A 10,420-nucleotide genomic window follows, 5' to 3' on the forward strand; every position below is an offset into this window, starting at 1 on the left:
TTATTTTTTATTTTTTCTATAAATTAAGAGATTTCATTAGTATTAAAATGATGTCTTTTAATGTAATGATAATAATAATAAATTTATCCAAGAATAAGTGTAATTTTTAAATGATAATCTCTTTTTGGTGTTGTTAATAGTTAGAACACTTGATCATGTATTGATTGTGTTGATATTGGCCACACACCAAGTCAAAGATATTGTTGTTTGTTGTGATTTATACATTCAATTAACTCGAGAATAGTAAAAAGATATCATTTTAGTACTAATAGAACCTACTAATTTATAGAAAAAATAAAAAAAATTAAAATCGGGTTTGGTGGGCAACCAAACCCAATTTTAATTTTTTTATTTTTTTTATAAATTAATGAGTTTTATTAGCATTAAAATTATGTCTTTTGATGTAATGATAATAATAATAAATTTATCCAAAAATAAAAGTGTAATTTTTAGACAATAATCTCTTTTTGGTGTTGTTAGTAGTTAGAACACTTGATCATACATTGGTTGCGTTGATATTGGCCACACACACTAAGTCAAAGATATTGTTGTTTGTTGTGATTTATACATTTAATTAACTTGAGAATAGTAAAAAGACATCATTTTAGTGCTAATTGAATCCACTTATTTATAAAAAAAAAAATTAAAATCAAGTTTGTGGGCAACAAAATCAAGTCATTGGGTTTGGTTGCCCACAAAACCCAGTGACCGATTTTTGTTGTCCACCAAATCTGATTTTTTTTTTCTATAAATTAAGGGTTTCATAACACTAAAATGATGTTTTTTAATATAATGATAATAACAATAAATTTATCCTAAAAAATAGTGTAATTTTTAAACAATAATCTCTTTTTGCTGTTGTTAGTAGTTAGAATACTTGAGCATGCATTGGTTGCGTTGATATTAGCTACATACACCAAGTCAAAGATATTGTTATTTGTTATGATTTATACATTCAATTAATCTCAGAATAGTAAAAAGATATCATTTTAGTGCTAATGTAATTCACTAATTTTAAAATAAATAAATAAATAAAATCGAGTTTGGTGGGTAATAAAACCTGATCATCGGGTTTGGTTGCCCACAAAACACGGTGACTGGGTTTTGTTACCCGCCAAACCCGATTTTAAATTTTGTTTTTATTTTTCCTATAAATTAAGGGGTTTCATAACATTAAAATAATGTCTTTTGATGTAATAATAATAATAATAAGTTTATTAAAAAATAAAAATATAATTTTTAAACAATAATCTTTTTTTGGTGTTGTTAGTAGTTAGAACACTTGATCATACATTAATTGCGTTGATATTGGCCACACACCAAGTCAAAGATATTATTATTTGTTGTAATTTATACATTCAATTAACTCGAGAATAGTAAAAAAATATTATTTTAGTCCTAATAGAACCTACTAATTTATAGAAAAAAAAAAACTTACAATCGGGTTTGGTGGGCAACAAAACCCGGTCACCGGGTTTGATAGTCCACAAAACCCGGTCATCGGGTTTTGTTGCCTACTAAACTTGATTTTAATTTTTTATTATTATTTTTATAAATTAATGGGTTCTATTTGCACTAAAATGATATTTTTTGATGTAATGATAATAATAATAATAATAAATTTATTTAAAAATAAAAGTGTAATTTTTAAATAGTAATCTTTTTTTTGGGACTATCGTGTAATTTGAAAAAAATCAATAGACAAAAGAAAAGTTTAAAATTTAAAATTATGTTTAGTGGACAACAAAACTTGATCATCGGGTTTGGTTATTTTTTTAATTTTTTTTCCCTATAAATTATAGGGGTCAATTAGTACTAAAATAATGTCTTTTGATGTAATGATAATAATAATAAATTTATTTAAAAATAAAAATGTAACTTTTAAATAGTAATCTCTTTTTGGATCTATCGCATAATTTGAAAAAAAAAATAATGAAAAAAGAAGTCAAAAATTTAAAATCATGTTTAGTGGGCAACAAGACCTGGTTACCGAGTTTGGTGGGTTGGGGTTTGTTGGGTTTTGGGTTTAGTATTTTCAATTTGTGAAGGCTATTTTGGTCTTTTAATATTTTTATTTTTATTTTAAATCTTTAAATAAAGAGTGAATATGACAGATTAGATAGTAGGATCATAAGTGGTAAAGTGGGTATAGCATGCAATTAATTTGTTTGGGAATGATAAAAATGATTTTTTTTTTAAAAAAAGGGGTAAGAAACGAATTTTATTATTTGGTGAATGGTTAATTTGTGCAATTTTCATGTAAAATCTCACTTAAAAGAATATTTGTCTCTTTAGCTTATTTGGTGTCTACTTTGTAATGTGGTTGGATAATAATTTGATTTAAATTGCATTTAGTCCTCTTGTGGTTTAAGTTCTTTTGACAAATATCTCTTATTTTAGTTCACAAGAATTTAAAAATGTCTCCGAATGAGATATTTGAGCAAAAAAACATATCATAAAGAGTTCTAAAAATATTTTTAAACTACAAGATGTCTTTTTACAAATGAGATGGGTTTAAGTATCATGAGTAATAGTCATTTTGTTATTTCGACTGCTAAAATCGGATGCCAAAATCACAAGATATATCACTATTTAACGTGATTCTGTGAACCTTGTAGTATTTGTGAAAAGTGTTCGGCTTCAATGTTGTTTTTTTACATAGTTTTACATTTATTTTTTAAAGAATATTTTTATAATTTAAATTCAGGAATTTTTTAATTACAAGTGAATAACGTTATTTTTGTTACCAAGTCTCGTTACAATAGTGTGTGATTTTCTCGATTTACTAAGTAAATTTATTCGTAACATAAATAATGCTATTTTTTGTACTCTCAATTTCGACACCCAACTATAAGTATTTTTTTAATGAATTAACAATATTTATTTATATTTAATTAATTATCATTTAAAAATTATAATCACTTTTTACACATAACAAAGCTGTTTACAGATTTTAAGAAGGAATTAAATAATTTATAAATAAAGGTTGTTAATTACTTGAATAAACACTTCTAATTATGTGAGAATAAACTCAAGTATCCTCTGTTTTTATCAAAAGTTAACCACTGTTGATCAAGTAAATTTACTTCCTAAAACTAACCAATACTTTTTGTGTTACCAATTGGGCCGATCTTAATAATTTGGATAAAATAAAAATTTAAGAAACTTGAGATTACATTATGTTTGTATTTCACATGAATTTCAACTACAATTTGCATTTCATGTGTACCATCGTGTCACGAGTCATGACCAACCTTTCTACAAGAAACTCGCGTGTTAAATCACATCTCCAAAGACTTAACAATTTGCTACGAAGCAATGAAACAAGAGAAGCTACCCAATTCGCTGTCAGCCTTGCTAATAACATGGTTCATTTGGTCAGCATTTATGAACTTATAATAACAAATTAAAGTCACCACTATAAAAAGAAAAAAAAAAAAAAAAGGTTTTCATTTTCAAAATTAAACTCAAATGAACAAATGTTTGTGTGTATGCGCTCGACTCTGTAAAATAGTAAATAAGATACAACAAATAAACAAACAAAACTTCGAAAAAAGAGAAGAAGAGAAATTATCTCAAGGACCACTGGATTTCTTCCAGGGTCCTTCCCTTTGTCTCAGGCACCCAGATGGTGGCAAATGCCACCGTGAAAGCGCTCATAAGCATATAAATGGTGAAAGTTCCTGTCACGACGGAGGAATTGCAGTTAGAATTCAAGCCTGAAATTAATGCTAATATCAAAATAAAATGTTGAAAAAGACTGCCCAAATCCATTTCTTCTATGCTAGTTCTAATAATGTTTTGCAGAGATTGCCTTATGCTAATCAATACGTTTAAATGAAGATGATGACAACTCTTAAGTACAATATGAGTTATAAAGTTTTACATAAGATATATAACTATAGATAGAAATGATTGGCGAGTTAGAACTCATGGGATTAAGGTTTGATATTGTCCCGGCGCAATTTCACATGGTCATATAAAACTATCATAAGTCACCTTTAGCTAGTGCTTTGGGATGACAATTACTAGTCGTATTAAAGATATATTATTGTTGCAGGGTATATTACATGGTCATATAAAACTATCATAAGTCACCACTAGCTAGTGCTTTGGGATGACAACTAGTCGTATTACACATATATTATTGTGGTAGCGTATGAGGTTTACAAAGAAGATAATGGTCTTATAGACGGTATAAGTACCATGGATGGAGATGGCTGACGGATTAAAATTCATTCAGCTGACTCCATCTAATGCGAATAAGGCTTGTGATCATGGTTGTTGTAAATGAAAATGATGGCAAAGTTCATATTCACGTGTTTGCACCTTGAATACAGGCAAAACATTCAATATGAGACAGAGAAAAAGCCAAACCTCCACTGTTCCAATCCAATAGCAAGTTTGCAGTCATTGTAACGACCCAGGAAAAGAACCAGTTGGCAAGTGTTGCTATGCTTCCAGCAAGGCCCTTAATATTGATCGGAAGGATCTGCAATGCCAGATATGGAGGAAAAGACGGGAATGAGTGCATAATTGCAGTAAACCACAGGGCAAAGTTTTATCTTTGGTACTGCCATAACAGTTGCATATGGTGCAGAACAGCAAGATTTAAGAATACCTTGAGAATGCTTAAGAACTACTAGTTGACTAAGGGAGTGCAATTTTGTGCACCCTGGGGTGACTTTACGCCAGGGACAAAACAGTCATTTTGGGGGGTGGGCCCCATTTCTCTATCTCTTTCTATCTCCCCTTGGGAAATGGGGCCCACCCCTCAAAATGACCTGTTTTGCCCCTGGGTAAAGTCACCCCAGGGTGCACAAAATTGCACTCTGACTAAGGGGCCATTTGGCCCCGCCCTTTGCCCCGCGCAGCTGGGGTGTTTGGAAATACCCCAGCTGCCTCACGCACCCCAGTTGGGGTGCATTGAGGGCTGCAATGTTTTGATGCCTTGAACGGCGTGTAATTTTTATCAAATTAGAATTCTACCCTTTGTGAAATAATTAAAAAATAATATATTGCTTATCATTCTTCATATCTTGTTAGTCATTTTACCATTTTAACTCACCTCACCTCACCTCAAGGCCAAACAAGGCCTGATTCACTCTAGAAAGTTGCAAAGGGAGAAACTAGTCTCTAGCAAAATAAAGAGTTCATAGTGAACTGAAAATGGGTACCTCAGACATTATGATCCATGGAATTGGTCCCATTCCAAGAGAGAATGCGATTATCATACACTGGGACAAGTAAAGTTCATCAGATAAACCAAGAAAACTTCCAAGAGTTAAACCAGTAACATATATGCTTGTGCAACTATTGAAAAAAGACATACCACAACTCCAACTACAGATATGATGCCCAATATGCTATAAAGTCTTGAGTCATGAGATACAAAATCCTGATACTCATTAAAACAGGGTAAAAAGAAAACATTAAGGATGTTATAACATGAGAAGAAATAAAAACTTAAATGACTGTTCATAATATAAAATCCACCACATTACAACCTTTATGAAGAATGAAACTGCAACAAGGAGCAGGCTAGCAGTCATTCCAGATGAAGAGATCTACAACGAGGGATCAAAGGTTAACCATTCAATTTCAAATATACAAAGTAGTATAGTCACCTTGATATCTTAAAAAAATATTATGTTGCTCAAACTCACAATAAGTAGAAGCCTACGGCCTGATTTGTCGACCAACCATGTAGCAACTCCAGTGGCAATAACCTATAAATATTGTTATAAATTCTAGTTAATTGCTTGAGGGGAATAAAAAACGAGACTGAATTTAAGCAGGACTAGAGAAAAACAATTTGGTAAATTATCTATCAAACCATACCTGAACAGCACCAAGTCCAAATGTAGCCATACTACTTGATGAAATCCCTGTTCAAATTCAAAACAGCTATTAGATAACTCCTCAAATTCATATCTGATGGAGATCGAGTCTGTCAAATAAAACTCAACCTGATTGTGGGTAGAGGATGATGATAGGTAAACAAGACCTAATCTAGTTAGCATTGTTGTCTGTAAATAGACACCCCTAGTTCAGTTGTTGACAGGTCATACTAGTAATCTGTGAAATGATATAGCCAAGTTACTGTAGTTGTGTGTCCAAAGAGTCCCACAGCCAGATAATCAGAGTCTGCAGCAGGTACTTTGATTAGAGAGGACAAAGAGGGTTTCCAATTTTGTCCATGCAAAAATGGTCATGGGAGGGTTTTGTAGTTTCTCCATACAAAACTACAGGCTAACTGATTAACTCATTGCAAAGGCATTGTAAGTTTATGCATTGAGGTTGAACCACATTATAGTGTTATTTTCTCATGATTTCTGTATGTGATAGATGCAATCTCATCCTAACAAGGGGTAACCCCTAACAACAACCATTAAAATCCATGTAATTTGAATTATAGTAAAGTTTTTCCCTTGCTACCAATTAATTCTATATTGGAAAAAAAATAATCAAATTATTCATAAAGTCACAAATTTTTAAGTTATTTAGATAAAATAACATGCACACATATGAAGATAAAGTATAGAGCAAAACTTTCAGCAGGATGCGGACAAATTGAGGAGAATAAGAATTTCGCTCAACAGCAGACATCAATTCCACTGTAATAAAAGAATCATTTACAATAAAAATGTAGAAGCTTGGAGCAACCAGAACTGCCTTCAAGTTTGAGTCAAACTGCCATGGAGCAACCACAAACTTCGAAAAAAAAGGCAGTTCCAGAAGCTTCTCTGGCAGGAACAATTACAAACCTGACAATTTGGAGTTGATGAAAAAATAAAATGAAGCCAAATAAATAAATAAAATAGCAAAACAATACGAAAGGTGCTTTTGACCATCACCTGCAGAAATACATGGTAAGGATAACAAATCACTTAACTTACCAGCAGCTTCAAAAATGGTATTGGAATAGAAGAGAACACCATTAGTTCCAGTCAACTGTTGCAGGACTAGTAATCCAATTCCTACCTGCAGGATACCAGGTAGAACATAATAATTAGTCTTGATGGTTTGTCATGCTAGAGTACAGAAGAACGAAATCAAATGAAAACTAAAACTTTAAGAGACCGTGTATTACCATGAGGGGATACCAATATCTTCTTTGTTTGAGGTCCGCAAAACGAATTGCAGTTCTTCTGCTGCTTGGCGCTAGTGATCTCTGCAGCAGCCAAACACATTCCAAATAAGAGTACAGGAGCACAAATTACAAATAAATTAACTGCAAAAATGCCGATTTGTGAAGGTAAACAGCAAAACATTCCCTCATAAGCTTTTAATGAGGAATTGTACATGATAGTTGCCATAACATACCCCAAACTCCTTCCCCCTTGAAAGGAAAAGAAAAACTACTTTTCCTGGGTTAAAAAAAATGGTAGTGGAACTAGTTTGAGCGGTACTGTATAATACAGGGAAAAAGTTGCACATGTTCACTATATTGAACACTGAGCCCGATCATCTTTCCTGTTAGGGGGCAAGAGATATGACTCAAGCCCAAAGCTGTGATAAATTCTACATCTTTACCTTGATTTCATTTACTTCAAAAGTAATGTCAGTGTCAAATCCTCGAAGCACTTGCAAAGATGTTTCAAAATCTTCTGTGAATCCCATTTTAGCCTGGATTCAACAAAGAAATTTTGCTCCAGTTACCAGACAACATAATTAACTGCAGACACAAAAATAAATTACTTAATTAAGCTAACCAGCCACCGAGGCGATTCTGGAATGAAAAATAAGCCAGGTATCAATACTAGACAAGGCAATATCCCTGAAAAATGGAAATCATGTTAATACCAGAAAACCTACGTTGGAATTTAACCAATACTGCATTGCACAAACTATTATTGTTTGTGTTCTATTTTTGGTTGTTAAAAGGATCTAGAACAATCTCAATTACATGGAGCATTATATTTTCTATTTTCTATTTTTTTTATTTTTTGTGAAAATAAAAATATTCCAAGTATGGCAGGTGGTGAATTTTTTCAGGTCACGAGCTGACCCTCAAGTCATCTGTTTGGATCTTTGTAGTCTCTCCATGTAGGATACTCCTAGAACAACAGTCACACCATGCGTTAGTTTTACATGCGATTAACATGGATTCTAGCTCCCCAATCATCTCCATCCATTTAGTATACTCCTTTTTCATGATATGCATTCTTTATGTTTATATATTCCTTTACTTTTGCGTATATTCAGTATGCCCCTCTTCCTAAACCCCAAAACAAAGACAAAATAAATTGCAACTGATCACCGACTTTACCTTCATAACTTGTCAGATAACTATTTCAGCTTGAGTAAATTTAAGCAGTAATGACGAAGATCAAAAGTTCTAGTTATTTTAGAGTTTTAATTGTTCAGGAATGTTATTTTTTCCTTTCATATTTTAATTGAGATTCCTAGTTTCTTTTTCTTCAGGATTAGGAATGTTACTGCATCACCCTCTCCCTAATTCTAAACCCGAAAGGAAAGAGGGATACAATGAAGTGCATCAGATCATTGGCTTGACCTTTTTGACTTGCCAAGGGTCACTTTTAATCAGGTTTACTATTTGAGGTTGAACAAATTTCAGCTGCAATAATTGGTCCACACAGAAATCAAATCCGGAAACCTGTCTTCACTTTCTGAAACAAGTAAACACTTCATTTCTCTGCTTCTTCTAGGAAAAACCATGTTATGATGCACCAAACTGGTAACCTTAGATTGAGATAATCTTCAAATTTCTTTCAACAAACCACTCTGTTTTAAGTTGTTCTCATGCTGAAAATGGGTCTAATTTGGGATAAGAGTGATTCCTGTGAACTGAGCATCTCCAATTGAATCATCACTTATCAACACTCACTTGAGTAAATCAAAATGAGAATGTAGCACGAGCGAATCAGTAGTAGGTGATAAGGTAAGTGCTTTAAAGGATTACCCAGAACTGCAAGCACTCTCCAATTAACAAAGATCCCCAGCAAATAAGCCAACATGATTCCAATAGTGACAGAGAGCTAAAAACCACAAAAGATATTTAAATTAATGGATTTGGAAAGTGCAATTGTTATTATGACAATATTGACTATGTAAGAATAATAAGCTTATAAAGAAGCAAACCTGGTTAACTGAACCCAATCCCCCTCTCATGTTTTGAGGTGCTATCTCAGCTATATATACAGGAACCTACGGTTAAGCAAAGACGAGATGCTTTTAATTAAGGTATCGTATCATGCATTTCTGCTCTCGGACAACCTCATAAAAGCTGAATACTTACTGTGTAAGAGATTATTCCTACACCAAATCCTTCCAACAACCTTCCCAAATAGAGAAATGATGAATCCTAAGCAAAGCAACAAGTATAACAATAAATACAGGTCCAAGATCACATTTTCTGTGCAACTGCAGAAGTTCTATCGAATTGATAGATAATCAGGGTGACTCACTTTAGCAAATGAAATGGCAAGCCAACCGAGAATGTTTGGGATGGCTGCTATCATCAAAGACTGCAATTTTCAAAAGCAGGAACTATTTAGATAATTCAAATCGAGCCAACAACAAGACTCTTAATAGGGCACCCAGAAAACCATTGGAACAATCATACCCCTTTTCGCCCGATATACTCAGCAATCTGACCGCTAGCTATTGCCCCGACCATTGCACCAACATTTGACAAAGAACCAAACAAAGAGAACTGATCCAATAATTAGGTTTAGCAACGTTATAGAAACAAACCCTTGATTGAAAGCAAACCAGCAAGGACTCAACCACACCTCAGACACTGTTAAACTGAGATCCTCGGTGATAGCAGTTTGTGTAGGTGAAGAGTAACCACACTGAAGAAGAAGCAGCAAAATCGCTCAATCAGCACGTAATTGACAAACCATAACGTAAATTCAAGAAACCCGTAAAACTGCGGGAAGACAAAAAAAAAAAAAAAAATCGAATAGAAAGTAGGCCTTACAGTGAACCCGAACTGGATAGGTCCGAGAGCGACGATGAGAACACAGGCGAGGACGGAGACGGAGCTGTCGCGTATCGCCTGAGAAGAGGTCATCAAACTGGACTGCCTCGAGCCCATTCGGTACCAGCTCCCCGTGTTAAGAAACGGTTTCCTCAGATCCCTTCCACTTCCACTTCCACTTCCATCGTCACTCTCCTCTCTGAAACTCATCTTTTGAAGCTGCTCTTGCGGTCTCACAATAGGCTGTGGAAGTAGATTTCAGTGTTGAATTGCTGAATGAGAAGAAGAGACAGAGACAAAGAAAGGGCAAGCAACTGTATGTGAGAGAATCTTCAAGAAGAAGAAGAAGAAGAAGAAGAAGAAGATGGATATGAGTATGACAGAGATGAAGCAATGATCGATATCTGTGTGACTCATGCACATTGCTTGAGCCCTTGGCTTTAGTCTTTTTCTTCTAATTTTACAGCTCTG

The 10,420-nt window shown here is 33.5% G+C and overlaps 1 protein-coding gene across 1 annotated transcript; it reads right to left on the reverse strand.

The window, feature by feature from the left end:
- Positions 1–3,428: 3,428 nt before the first annotated feature.
- LOC127808408 (sugar transporter ERD6-like 6) lies at positions 3,429–10,420 on the reverse strand. Its single transcript, XM_052346935.1, has 18 exons — positions 9,950–10,420; positions 9,759–9,821; positions 9,590–9,679; positions 9,432–9,491; positions 9,263–9,328; positions 9,106–9,171; positions 8,927–9,002; positions 7,716–7,780; positions 7,537–7,629; positions 7,094–7,174; positions 6,900–6,984; positions 5,842–5,888; positions 5,667–5,729; positions 5,508–5,567; positions 5,333–5,398; positions 5,178–5,237; positions 4,378–4,492; positions 3,429–3,683 (listed from the first exon to the last, which is right to left on the reverse strand). The coding sequence occupies exons 1-18, from the start codon at positions 10,157–10,159 to the stop codon at positions 3,571–3,573; spliced, it is 1,479 nt and encodes a 492-aa protein (XP_052202895.1). The 5' UTR covers positions 10,160–10,420; the 3' UTR covers positions 3,429–3,570.

The sequence above is a fragment of the Diospyros lotus genome, chromosome 8, assembly GCF_014633365.1.
Source record: "Diospyros lotus cultivar Yz01 chromosome 8, ASM1463336v1, whole genome shotgun sequence".
Taxonomy (NCBI): domain Eukaryota; kingdom Viridiplantae; phylum Streptophyta; class Magnoliopsida; order Ericales; family Ebenaceae; genus Diospyros; species Diospyros lotus.